This window comes from Diplotaxodon limnothrissa, linkage group LG6, assembly GCF_057381915.1.
Source record: "Diplotaxodon limnothrissa isolate DT_005_m linkage group LG6, D_limnothrissa_male_GT1.1, whole genome shotgun sequence".
In the NCBI taxonomy this organism is placed as follows: Eukaryota; Metazoa; Chordata; class Actinopteri; order Cichliformes; family Cichlidae; genus Diplotaxodon; species Diplotaxodon limnothrissa.
In genome coordinates this window covers 36,549,276-36,563,785 of record NC_140601.1, presented here as the reverse complement: position 1 = coordinate 36,563,785, position 14,510 = coordinate 36,549,276, and the positions used below count along the sequence as shown (strand labels likewise).

Here is a 14,510-nt window from a genome sequence, read left to right as displayed (position 1 = left end):
TTTTTTCTGCAGATGTTGCATATATATCACAGCATTAACAGCTGTGGTTTATTTTTATTTTAATTAAAGAACATAAAATAGAACATTATAGATTTTATTAATAAAACCAGTGTTTTTGAACCTTTGAGGGATGTGATTCAGGCTTATTTGCTGCCCTAAGGTGGTTGATTTGTCTGTTTTTTAAGTTACAGACAGATTTGATTCACCTTTACTTGACGTTGATCCAGGAAGTTTTCTGAGGATTCTTTTACCGTTGAAAGATAAATAAAAATACAAATGAAGCTGAAATTAAAAAAAAAAACTACATGATAAAATTGTTTATATGTTTTCTAGACATGATGACATTAAAATGTCTCTTTGAAAGCAGGAAAAAATCTGGCGAGTGATATTTTTGTGTTGTATTTTAGTAACTCAGGGTCTTATTCTGCAAAATGATTGACTATACTTCTTTAAATGCAATAATAAATAATAATGTTTCAGTACTTTCACACAAATAGGGGTTTGAACACAGAAGGTTTTCTTTTATTAGACAGGGAATTATTTATTTTCTACTAATTTCACTGAGGTACCTCAACTCTAGTAGAGCTAAATATTTTTGACAACAGGTCCCAGATTTTCAGGAATATCACTTATAGTCATCTTGCTCTCTTTCCTATTCCCATAACTTCCAAACTCTACTTGGGAGCACGTTCTTGCCTATTTACACAGGAGAGTTACATAAGATCTCTTTTAATAGCATAAGAATAGAAATACGCCATAGTGGGTTTATTTAGTGAGTTATGGAGATTTGCATTAGTGGGGGCAAAGTATAGCATGATTAGCAAGAGTGATTAACTTAATGATTGGTAATTATTAGTATTTCATTTGTTTTGTTTCTTTATGGAAACAGCAGAGAGAACAGAATGAGGGAGTGAAACACTGTGACCCTCCCTGTACCTGCTTTTCTGCATTAAACAAGCCTCCAGGGACCAACAAGGGTCTGGGTGTGGCCCTCCCCTCACTGTCCACAGAGGGCGCCCTCTCGCTACCCCAGGAGTGTGAGCGCTGCATCATGACTTGACGCTGAGCCATCACTCCTCCTTGTCCCTGACCATCACCTCCATCTCCACTGCTCTTATTGTCTTTGCTGAGCTCAGACTGGGCTCCGTGGGACCATGGCTTCTTTTGAGGTTGAGCTCGGAGCAGACTCCTGGGGGTATCATACCACAGTCTAAGCAGACTGGGAATCCGGTATTCTTCACTATGCCTTCGAGATGTACGAGATGCAGATCTGGAGGAGCAGGAACAGGAGGCTGTGTTCCCCTCTGGGATAAGCATGGGTTGAAAAGGAGAAGAAGGAGGAGTTGGCGGTGGTGCAGAAGGAGGTGAGGAAGGAAAAGAAGGAGCAGGAGGAAGGCTGGCCACCGAGCCAAATTCCTCCCCTACTCCCCCGCTGGCCATGTCCAGACTCCCCGTACATGAGGAATAGCTCCCTGAGTAAGAAGAGTGGCTGCCTGTTGCTATCCCAATCCCACTGTCTAATGAACTCTGCCGCCCGCTGTCATGGAGACCGCGAGGATGGATGTGGGTGGAGGAGGGATGGCTCCTGGAGCCTCCCACTACAGCAGAATAAAGCCGGTCATCTGAACTGGCCAGTGCTTTCAGCGTGGAAGAGCTTGAAGCTGTCTCACTGGAGAGGTGCAGTCTGCCTAATGGCTCCGCCCACACTGGAAGTCTGCTTCCATAGCTCGCATCTGATTGACTGGAGGAAGAGCTGGAAATACTGCTGTGGTCATCTCCAGCAACAGATGTACTGCAGCTGTAAGAGGAGGCTGAAGAGGGAGAGAAAGGTAATTGACTGTAATGAGTAATAAGTGAGACACACACTGAAATAAATCAGTTTGTAAGCACCAAACGCCAAGTTAAACTGCAGATAGTGATGTTTAATCAATAATATATAAATCACACCTTTAACTTGGTGCTGTGGGCAAATTATTACAACTCTGTGAAGTCAGTGTTCAATCATCTGCTCATTAATTACAGTACAGGTCATTAACAGGTGCTGCTAATCAGTGCAGGCAGGAAAAGGAAATATTTATTTCACTAACTCTCAGCAGACATGAATCATCTGCTCTGACTATACTGACATTCACATATGTACACACATAATTACGATGAAAATCCCGAAATAGCAGCATGAATATAGAGCAGGGATTAAACGACTGTGTGGTCAGGTCAGCGGTCCAAATATGCACGGAGCAACAACGTGAAAGAGATTCATAGTTCACAGAAACATCTGAAGGTCCTCAGATGATGCAATTTTTCCTTATGAAACATTATGAAAAGAGTTATGTGTTGGCTGTATAAGCTGAGGTGAACTTTACAAAATAACGTACCTGTGCTGCTTGCTAAGCTGCACTGAGACAACATGCTCAGTCTTTTCTCCAGCACTGATGCCTCGAGGTTGATTCGTTCCTCTGCTGAAGCTGGATCGGCACTGGGATCTGCTACGTAAATAAATAATTGAATGAACAGTTATTTGCAAATCTCATTAAGCCATACTTTACAACACAGAAATCTGAGACATTTTACTATTTAATGAAAAATGTTAGCTCATTGTTTTTGTTTTTGCTTTTAAGTTGATGACAGCAACAAATCTAAAAATCGGGATGGGAGCAGAAACAGGGCGGAAAGGTAGGACACACCTACAAACCTCAATCTACCGACACTGTAAAGAAGACATGGCCGAAATTCGTCCACAACAATGAGATGATTTAATAAGTTCATGAAAATTATACTTCAAGTTACTACTACGAAAGGTGGTTCTACTGAATGGTGGAGTGTGCTTTTAGTTTCACATGAAGTTACATTGCAGAATAAAACACCAGGCCATTGACATTTGACTTTTTTTAAGCACAATAATAAAGTGTTTCATTGTGTTAAGTATATTTCAGATGCTGCTGTGATCTTAATACAAAATGTATAAAATCAAAACTAAAGTTGTAAGACATCTGCTGCATTTATCAGACTGCTCTTTAAAATATGAGTGTGTGTGCATGTGTGTGTGTGTCCATCTAATTCTTTCAACAGCTTGTAAATTTAACATCTCCCGAGGACGCTATAGGCGCCTCGACAATCTGTTACAACACTAATTTTGTGTAAAACCTTGCTAATTACACTCCTAATTCCTGCTATATATACATACTGTAGAGGTGAGTGAGTGTTAGAGGGGCAGCATGGCTCCTGTTTGTGTGTGCGCACCAGTGTGTGTGCACGCCAGTGTCCGCACATTGCAGTGGGTCAGTGGGTGCTTGTATAGGTGTCAACAACCTAACACCTGGAACTCTACTCCCTGGACTCCAGCAGCTAATGCTAATATGTAGATGCCAAGTTTCTTCACTACACTATGTGAGGTGTCAGCTAACATTTGCTAATGTAGCTACTTGACTAATTATAGCCAGTTCTCAGCACTGAATGTCACAGTGGGGTTACAGTGGGCCTCATAGCTGATGACGCAGGCTGGTTAATGCTGGAATAAACTTTGGTTTATTTTCAACCTGGAATTCATTTTTCCCCCATTCCTGTCAAACTGGTTGACCCAGATATTCAACGCATTCACACAGCTATTTGCCCTGATTTTGTTTGATCTAGTCCTAGTTTGTCTGTACACATGTTTTACTCCAATACCAGTATTTGCACTTGCAATGTTTATCTTTAAATATAGATTTATAGTAAGCGAAAAATAAAATATGTAGCGCATAAAGTTATGTAATGAATGTGGGCTTAAAGTGCAGAATTTGCAGCTTTAGCTGAACAGTACTGCATTTATCATTTTCATGAGTATAAGGAGCTTGGAAAGGAAAAAGAAACTTAGAGAAGTCCAGTCTCTTTCTTTCCAGGCTCTTTGTACTGCCGTGACCTTGATGACTGAGAACCTACACAGACATTTTCATGAGTCATTCTTATACATAGTTTCCAACTTTTGTCACTGTTCAGAAATGTATAGACCTACCTAAACACTATATTTAAAGGTATCCTCTGGAGCTACTGAACAGTACTGGGGGGCTATGGAGCAATGTTTTTAATCACTGGCTCTTCTGTTTTGTTTGTTTGTCTTATGCATGAGTTCAAGAATATTTATTATTCCTGGCTATGATTTCACATAATTCAGCTAATCTAAAGAGGGAATACACAAAGAAATGAAACAACAACAGGCAGAGAATATGAGGAAAAGCATAGATTCAGTATGCAAATGTTAACGCAGATAAAAACCTGTCCTAGTAAGCTGGCAAAGCCCTTGCTGTTAAAGAAGAACAAGTCTTAGGACTGATATTTGTCCTCAGTGGTATAAAACTTCAGTACAGCGCTGTGCTTACTGACATGTGAGATATAAATAATTCTTCAGAGACTTCCAGTATGATGGATGACTGGGGGGGAAATGGGTCCGGGTGAAAAAAGACATACTATTTTAAGTTTGAATGCAGAAAAAGTGTAGTAATGCTAGCTAATGTGCAATGCTGTGTCAATGTTCATTTCACTACAAACTGTAAAAATTATACGTTGATGCTAAGGTAATGTTTATTCAAACTCTCTATTCAGTTCCTGGAGCAAAAATTACTGTGGAATTAGAAATATATTACAGTAAAGCACAAGTCACACACAAAGGAATGACACCCTTAATCTACAGCATGAGTCTTGGGGGCATAAAGCATGTGGTGTTTCTGTTACTGTGGCGCCTGACACAAATGTTAAACATGTGCAGGAAACAGGCGGTAAATCTTTTCATGGAAGTCACAAACCGAGTCAAGTGTCCTTGACTTGTTTGGAAGTTGTTCTTCTAAACATGGAAATAATAGCTTCCTAGCTATCCCAGCTTATACTGGCATTGCTTTCGGGCTCATATATAAAATTACACAAACAGACTGATTATTTCTGATCCTCTGAAAATGTGGGACTATTAAGGACTAAAGTAAAACACATCACCACCACAACAGCTGTCCACAGTCTTATCACCAAGGCCTGTCCATCTTTTACCTACATTTTTTTACTTGCACACTTTTGTAAACATATTCCTGACAAATTTCACTTGTGTTCTGTTTGCAGTTTCTAAGTGTTTTTACCTGGCAGGTCAGGTTGCAGGCCATGTGGTGCCCTGCTGGGGTTGATGCCCCTGACGATGCAGTCGAATAGGAAACTGATCTGCTCTCCTTCTGAACAGGACAAGAAGAAAACACCAGCCCCTGGACAAGCGAAGAGGAGATAATGTGTATACCATAAAAAGCAGTTTAATAAATAATATAACAGACAGCAGAAGTGAGAAAACTGCTGTAGTAAATTGCTGAAATATTGAGTGAAACATTTTTAAACAAGGTCAAATAATATTCACTGTGGTTCAGAAGCCTGCTGTGAAGGCAAAGCTATTTTTTTAAAGGTTACATAAAATGTCTATCAATTCAAGCTCCCACTCTCCTATAAAACCCACACAGAGGTGGATGTCAGTGAAAACAAAAGGAAGGGAAAAAATAAGTAAAAAAAAAAAATAATAATAATGTAACATCAAAACTTCACGCTACAAACATTTAGGGGGGGGGGGAAACAGCCATAAATCAAGGCATTACTCAGGGTTTTGGCTAAGAAAGAAAACAAACGTATGAAACTGAGTTTGCTGTTAATATAAAAGCAGCTCAGAATCCCAAACAGAAAATTGTACACACAATCTATTGGCATGATAACATCATTCAGTCCTAAATAATGCCACTCAGTCTTTTAAATGTATTTTCAATAGTAGTAATTTTCTTAAAGGAAAAACCCAAATGTCACAAAGAAATTGTGCCCCCTCCTTTAATAAATAAGGAGCGCTGGTACAATATGCTTTCAGATGACCGTGTGGCTCCTCAGACTGAATAATTGAAAAGAGTTTCTCGTTTATATCACCACTGAACATTAAATGTAATGGAAATGCATTAGCTGAATTATGTGTTGCATTTTCCCTGAGTCAGTGGAACAGCGTGATAGCGACACACTGCTTCAGTCAGTTTTCCACCACAAGACCTATGAAAGCAAGCACTTTGCTAAAAAAGTGTGTATGTGTGTGAGAGAGAGTGAGAGCTATTAGACCTATGAATCATACAAAAAAATACGGAGGTGGAAATTAGCATAATATTAGCCCCCCTTTAAACAAAGAAGACACATCGTAGCAGTCAGAGTAACTGGTATATGTTAGGTTGAAATAAACTCTTTTTTTCTGCAATTATCTCTGGGGCTGTTGTAGCGATGAGACCTTTTTGTACCTACTTCTCATTTATTTCTCACAAATTTACAAAACTCTGCTGTATGACAATTCATCTTCAAAGAAACAGGTTTTTATTTGCTTGTTGCGGCGGCGTTTTCCACTGAAAACAAGAAAAAAAACATTCCTGTGTGCAGGGGATTTGTGTTCATCTAAACTAACTAAAAACTATTTTAAGAAGACTTGTCCAGTCAGTCAGTCTGTTTTTAATATCTGCTGGATTTTCATTGTTTGGTTTTGATCCAACACCCAGTCTACTGAAGGATGCCCGATGGCTTTGACTGTTTCACTTCAAGAGAAAAAAATCATTTCTAATGACAGATTGAGACAGCAAGAGACATTTTAACCTCTGTGGATCACTTGACACTTTATCAAAAGACAAGAGAGTTGCTAAAGTTAGATTTACTTTTAAAATGCCCTTTCATCAAGAGAACAGGGAATAAACTAAAGGATGGAAAAAAGTGTGCAATGTACGACACGAAAGAAAAATGCTGTAACACGTGCATTAACATACTACAAGATCGGGGTGGGTGTGCCATTACCCACTGAGAGGCACTGAACAATTGCTGACATAGCATGTGAGCTTAAAATTGCTTTTATCTGGATCACAGGACTTGACGGCGATCCAAACTCTGCGGAGCGTCATTTACGTCTCTGCATGTGTGCATAAAGACGCGTGTGTGGATGTGCGTGAGTTTCTGTGTAACCAGGTCGCCGTGAACATGTGCGGCCCTGATAAGCCAGGAAATATCCATCCAGCTAAGATGCAGGCTCTCTTCCAAACATCATCGATTACAGAACACAGTGGCCTCATTATCACATCTAATAGAAGGGGTTCTGATATCACTTTACACTGCTACAAAGTGCATGCATGTGACTCTACAACCCAAGGCACACACCCAACAGGCAACCGTGAAGACCTGATTACTGATTACTGCTATCCCAAAGGACCGCCTGGTCTGTTGGCTATCTGAGTGTGCATGATTAGTGCCCATGACACTAAAAAGGCTTGTCATCATTACTACAGTGCATGTCTTTAATTCTGAAGCCGACTTTGAAAATGCAGATGCAGCAGAAAGTACTGCAGGACTTGACAAGAGCAAGAGCAGTTCTACCAGCTTTCTGTAGCAAAAAAGGGCCACAGAACTGTTAGTCTCATTTAGCATAATTATTCCAATTCATTTGCACATCTTTGCACTGATGATGTTATAATAATCTTCTGGGAACCTTTAAAATTTACAAAGAGGACCACACAAAATTGCTGGTCTGTGAAAGAGCGCTGTGATTTCTCCAATGATGAATAGAGATCATAAGATTATCCATGATTAAAAGCGGAGTGATAAACAGTATAATTTCCTCTGCTTACTGAACAGATTTAATGAGACTGATAACTCGAGTAGAGCTAAATACACTCATATTTTATTACCAAGTATCCCCAAGCATAGAGTGGTAAAGGAATCGCACAATATTTGCAGCAGAAAACACACAACTTAAGCAAAATTCAGGGAACAGTTTGAAAACACTTTAGATCTCAACTGGGAAAAATATCATGCTGGATACTTATACTGATATGGACTGGGTAATGTGTTAGGAACGAAAAAATACCACGTCATTTGATGGATATTAAATTTGTCGGCCTGCAGAGTGCTGAATTCAAAGTGAAAAAAGATTCAGCAGGCTAGGCCATTTTGCCTGGTTTGTATGCCCCCCACATGCTTGTATGCATGCCTGGCAACAATGAAAACATAATTTCCCAGAGGTGTTCAAATGGATTTAGTTCAGGCAGGTGTGGGCCAGGGACTAATGGTATTCATTTCTTCAACATCCAGGAAAAGTTGCACTCTTGACACAAGAGGCCGGGCCCTGTTGTGGATCATGATGCAGCACTGTATGCTCTGTCAGTAAGTCCAAGGACCACATTCTGATACCTGGCAGTCAGTGTGCCATTCTCTAGCCTGTAGAGGTCTGTGACCAACAAAATGTTATAAGCAGCATAACATTCTCCATGGCTTCTCCAGACCTTTTCAGGCCTGTCATGTGTTCACAGGGAGAACCTAATATGTGAAAAGCACAGGGTCCCAGTGGTAGACCTGCCAGTTCCAGTAGTGCTAGCCAGTAGGTGCAGGGTCCATAGAGGATGTCGGGCCCTCAGGCGACAGGCGAAGTTTGGTCCTGGATGGTTTTGTCAGAGACATTCACACCAGAGGGCCACTGAAGGTCTTTTTTTTAGTATTCTGACAGATCTCCAGCCTCTCTCCTAAAATCTCCTCCATGCTCTTGAGACTGTGTTGGGAGACAAACCTTCTGGCAGTAGCACGTATTGATGTGCCATCCTGGAGGAGCTGGATTGCCTGTGCAACATCTGTAGGTGTCGCCTCATGCTACCAGCAGTGACACTGACACTAGATATGAGAATGCTAACCACTGTACCACTCTTCCTTCGTTGACGTTAAAGTGTGGCTCTTCTGGCTTATTTAGAAAGCATTGTTTCCAGTTTCATGAGAGCATTTACAAGAGGATCTACAGAGAACAAGGCATGGCCCAAAAATATGATGTTCATTCTGCAAAAAAATATCAGTTTTCGTTATAGCCTCTATAGATTAGCTCTGGCGAGGTGTCTGGTAGAGTTAGATGCGAAATGTTGAAAGCCTGCACTCCACAAAACTACTGCTCGGTGTGGACGTGTCACATGTACTCACCAACTACAAATAAACATGTGAAAATGTAAACTAACACTCCGCTTTACCTTGCACTCATGCAAGGAATGTCAGTTGCCTACTCGACTCTCACATCTTTCTGCTTCTCGTGCTATGCCAAGAGAGTCTCTTCCTACTGCCCCTGTGACTGCTGGGTAATATGCAGATCAGATGAAGGGGAAAACTATGATTGGACATGCAGCCACCAGGGAATTTGTGACTGGCTGAGTGTCCACTACAGGGGAGTGACTGGTATTTATAGATGTTGCTCATCAGAACACTGAAACCAGACCTTGTGGTTATTCTTGTACACACACACACACACTCAAAAACACAGACAATCGCAAAGCAGCATACAAGGACAAAGAGTTCTAACTAAATGAAAAATTTAATCTTGTATTTCCAGATACCTGGGTGACAGCAACTTGAAAACTTCAAACAGGTTCCATTATCACCTTTGTCCATGTATCTGGCCCCTCCCTCTCTAATTCACACACACACACACACACACACACACACACACACACACACACACACATCCCACCTAAAAACATAAAGCTGCCAGTCATTCTTTACATTCATGCCCACATGAGCTGGACATTCAGAGGATATCTAAACCCTGGCAACAACACAAACACACACATACATGCCATTATTTGGTGGGCAGGTGGGCAGTGTGGAGGGTTCATACATAGAAAGTGGATATAGTTACGCTATAAACACTTGTAATAAATCACGTTTTTGCAAAGGTGTGTTAGCGTTAGTGTGACAGCTCTATTAACCCGTGAGCACTGAAGCAAACTTTAAAGGAGGTTATATTAACCTAAGTAAAGACCTTTTTAAAAGTGGAACTGCTGCTGTGATTGTGCACTCTATCAACTGTTTCTGGACCAAAGAATTAACTAAAGAACGGTTGGTTAGATTTTAAAGTTGAGCTTCAAGTATTGTTAAGATGAACATCTGTCTTTGGTGGCTGAATGAATTCTCACGGGCGGTGACTTTCTTCTGTTGCGTCCTTCAGTGTGCAATTTCCACTTGAGTGAGTGAGACCTTGAATTTCCGTGAATATACTCGGGTTGTCTCTAGAGGACGAGCACAATCTGTGATTAACCAGGCACAGTTTTCTCTGTGGTCATTCGAGCTCACACCTTGTATGATTTTATATTTAAAAATTTTTAAAAAATGTATTAAATGGACTGTCAGTTCATTTAGTAGTTCTTTTGGAGCTTTAAATTACTGCAATAGAATATGATTGAAAGCAATGAGTGCAACAGCAACTGAATGAACAGTGAAACTGTTTTCTCAACTACAGTTTCCAAAATGAACTTTTCAGCTTAGGCTAATACGTCAAGAATGGAGAAAAAGAAGAAAAACATCTGTAATTTCATGACAAAAGGGGAAGTTTCATCTGCTGAGGAAGGTCATGTAACATGATCAAAAGCTCCAGAACACTTTATAAATGTGGGCCTGTTTTGTCAACGTACAAGCCCTTTCATGTCTATATGTCGACAATGTCAGATTTCACCTGACTGAACATATAAAGGTCTTTGATTCTGAGGGACTGAGATCGCATTGAAGTTTTGTAATCTCTGATCTGACATCATCCACTAAAACATAACAAATAATAACATCAAAGGACGTGATGTAGTACGGCACTGTGAGTGATGATTTTTCACTTGGTAATGTCAGAGTGTTTCATTTCTGGGTGCAGGCTGTAGGGCTAAATAAATTAAAGCTTCTCAGTCCACCAGATACTTACAATATCCACACCGAGTCCCTCCCTCGAACACGAAGCCATTTGGCACAGCACCGTAGCGACGTAACGCCGACAACTTCCAGTGGCCAACGACGACGGGAGGGAGGCCTCTGGTGAGGACCAGCAAGTTGTTGCACAGGTGGAGTGACGCAGGACCGCTTTCCAGTTTGGTACCTGGTTCAACGTTGACGCTAAACCTGTGGACTGGCAGGGAGAAGAAAGACAGACATTTGAAAAGAGCGTTTCATGGCCATGCAATCATGATGGCTTCGAATCACTTAGGCTGCAGACAACTAAAGTGCCACTGATCGTGCAGCACATCCATCACGTAACAAATGAGGTGGAGCATAAAAACACACACGTGCATAAACACATATGCACCACGTAACTGATGACTGTGGCAATAATGATTGAGCAGTTTTTTAAGCCTGGCAGGCTGCAATTTGTCATTGCCCAGTTTGTGCAGATGGCCCCAGTGCGGTGCCAAGGACTGCCTCTCCCTCTCAAAGCCATGTACTGCACAGTGCCACATACAGAGTACAAGCATGGGAGTGAAAGAGCCAAGTAAATGATAGGAATTATCCTTCACCGTGTAGGTGACTAAGCACAAAATAAATCATCTAAAAATCTATAAAAAAACACTTTCAAAGAAACATTATGTAAAGACGTAATAGATCAAGCTCACTTTGTCGCCCTGAGCGAAGAGCTAGAGCAACAAGCAGGCTTTGAGGCTTTGAGAGGAGCTAAATACTCCAATGATGAAATAATGTGAAACAGAAGGGAGCTTTACAGGCAAAAGCAAAATAATAAAAATAATAATTTTAAAAAACTGGCAGCTTAAACAGCAGTGTAAATTGAGGGGAGATAGTTTCCAGAAAACAAAAGTGCTCAGTTTTATTGAGTGATGTTAACCCAAAATATTTCTAAGATTTAATCTTAATACTTAGACTGGCAAAAAAAATAATGCTCTGTGACATTACAACCTAAAAGGCAAATCAAGAACCGGCCATTTGTGGATTTCAAAGGTAGATAACACTGTGTGACTTCTACGTAGTGGTGGAGGATCAGAATGCTTGTGGATAATAACATTAAGGAACAAGATGGACATTTGTAAATATCCTGAAGGTGATATTTTAGGAGGAGGAGGATGAATTGCATGGTCAGAGAAATGTTTAGAAATATAAGCAGTGATAGGACCAGCTGGTGCTGCTCAAAAGAAATATCAGTTCATCTCACAGCATGGCTGTTCAAAATTAGACCCGAGCTTCAATAAGTTATTAATATTGGTGATGGTTAATAAGACTAGTTTAGGAGAAACACTGAACAGGATCAGAGTGTTTCTGAAAGTTCTCAGCGGGACGATTTTAGGCCAACTACTGAGATATAACTGAGAGTTTTAAATAATAGATTAAACACTCGTATTTATGGCTGTTTGAAATGTTCGGCTGGAATAGTTTTTGTTTTCCTTTTAAACTGTACCGGTGATATATTTCTATCATTGCTTTACTTTTCAATATCCCTTATAATGAGGAAATTGGGATGTATTTACACAAGTTTACACACAGAGGATCACTTTCAAAGTTTACTGTTTGCAGTGTGAGAAATTCAATTCAATTCAGTAGATAAGTAAGAATACAATGCTCTAAATTTTTAAAAAGGAGTATTTGAACAGTGAATAATGACAATAAGTCAATTAAGTCTGTAGAATCTGCTGAAATTTCTGCCTCTCCACACATTTTTTATTAAAAGTAAGCTTCTGGTCAGATCAACAGAGATCAAGGAAAATACTCTTATGAGCAGTCATGAGACAATAACTACAACTACTAGAGCTACTATTCTACTTAGAGAATGCTACACCTACACAAGGCCAAACCACTGACCTTCTCCCAAGCTGTAGCGGATGCGGGCATCCCAGGCCAGCAGGGTGTCCCGGTTGTTGAACCCAAGGACCAGCATGTGTGCCAAGCAAAGGATGGAGAGGGTGTAGGACACGCCATCGTATCCGAGCCCTGGCTCCACGCCACAGATCCCCTGAAGAAGCAGAGTAAACCAAAGGTAGAGTTTGCGTTTTACTACTGATATGCTCCTTAGAAATTGAATGGAGATGGAACAGATCTAGTCTGGAGTAACTCAGGTCAGATAGATGAAATTCTGACATCAGGTGTAATACTTTTCTAGCTTTTTGGGGACATGACACCAAAGCTCAAAAAGATTTGTAATATCAACGAGTGAGATCTCGATTCAGAGAAAACAGCTTGTTTATTTTACAAGAGCGTGTGTAAACTTCCGGTTCATTTGGTGTCAGTTTACTGATGAGATCACATTGTTTCTACAAAAGAGTTCATTCAGATACTGATGATGTGCACTTTGAAGTTGCTTTTATTTTTTAATATATAGAGGATAAATAAGTATGAGTCATCCCTATTGGGTATTTTCAGAAAGTGCCCCTATTCATCTTTAGTTCCCTTTTGACTATTTGAGCAGCTTACTCCAAAACCCACTTTACCCTTATCTATCCATGTGGCATTTACATTATAGTACCTAGAAGAGACAGCAGTCTCCTAAAAGCTGTAGCTTAGAAAGGCTTATTTATGTGAAGGAGAACTACTAAAGAGCTGCTACCAGTACAGAGCACCTGCACTTGAGATCAGAGACAGCCAGGCTTTGTTCTGCTGCTTAACTTACCTCCAGTGTTACATTCAGCCTCTCCTTGTGGCCGCTGCCCTTCTCCTTCCCTTTCTTCTTATACACCAGCAAGGACAGGCAGTCTGACCACGTGCGGAGAAAAACATTACAGGCCGACAGAGTCAAAAGTACATTTCGTGTTTAATAGCAGAATAATACAAGTGTCACTTGTTGTAATCCCTGCTGCATGCCTGCTGTCTACTATGGCACAGCTGTCATAACAAACCCTAAAACAATGAATTGATCCAGCTTATAATGAAAGCGAGCCACAAGCTCACACAGGTTTTGACACACACAAGCACAGTCACAGGGTACAGAGCAGAGTTGCCCATTATTCCCACCACTCTTGCCATTTTTTTCTTCCAGGGACAGAGCAGCAGCGCACTGGGCCATATGTTTTTGTATGCTCAGAGGATCTATGTCTGTCTCCACAGCATCTCAAATTAATCTCTGTTTAGATTTCAAGACATGCGCCCCCAGTCATGGCAAGCTACAGAGAAGACAATGCACTGTGACAGTTTATGATTTTGACTGAGAGGTTTTCAAATTATTAACCCTAATTCGAACTGGCACCAAAAGTCCCCCTCCAGGATTTAATATCCAGACTCAAATTTTTTCTGATCAATTACAGAAAATACCTTCACTCGATCGATTGACCTGATGCATTGCACAATGTCCGCACGTGTTTACGCGGATACGTTGCGTTACGCGCTCAGTGGCGCACAGCCAAGAGACCAACTGACAAGTTGGTATCAGTTTAAGTGGAGGAAAATCAAAGAGTTTAGTGCATCGTTACACGAATCAATCAACAGATCGTAGTGTCACCGTGGAAATGTTAAAATCTGGGTGGGAATTAAGTGAAGCCAAAAAAGACACGAACCTGCGACCGGAGAGGGCTTCCGAAGAACGACCCACCGAGTCTTCCACTGTGAAGAAGTTTGGAAAGAAGTAAATCACAAAGGAGATTCCTGTATTTGGCCTAGAGGCATGGGAGCACATTTAAAGTGAAAAATGAGACGCAAATATGTGGAATTAACCTTTTTTCCATCTCTAAACTTGACTTGTCCCTCCGCGACAACTGTGTCCGTCATCTTCTGTCATGGTT

General features: G+C 40.7%; 1 protein-coding gene across 6 annotated transcripts in view; it reads right to left on the bottom strand.

Annotated features, from left to right (window-relative positions):
• LOC146631131 (protein Dok-7-like) overlaps window positions 1-14,510 on the bottom strand; it is a 26,944-nt gene extending 12,434 nt beyond the window's left edge. For 5 of the 6 annotated variants that reach the window (XM_085355157.1, XM_085355159.1, XM_085355160.1 and 2 more), the window contains exons 1-8: window positions 14,443-14,510; window positions 14,286-14,331; window positions 13,406-13,488; window positions 12,601-12,751; window positions 10,724-10,924; window positions 5,100-5,219; window positions 2,376-2,486; window positions 937-1,811 (exon numbers count right to left, since the gene is read on the bottom strand). In XM_085355157.1, the coding sequence (XP_085211283.1) occupies window positions 937-1,811; window positions 2,376-2,486; window positions 5,100-5,219; window positions 10,724-10,924; window positions 12,601-12,751; window positions 13,406-13,488; window positions 14,286-14,331; window positions 14,443-14,496 (1,641 nt within the window). In that variant the 5' untranslated portion in view covers window positions 14,497-14,510. The remainder of the gene's footprint in view (window positions 1-936; window positions 1,812-2,375; window positions 2,487-5,099; window positions 5,220-10,723; window positions 10,925-12,600; window positions 12,752-13,405; window positions 13,489-14,285; window positions 14,332-14,442) is intronic. The other variant, XM_085355158.1, reaches the window with a different exon arrangement.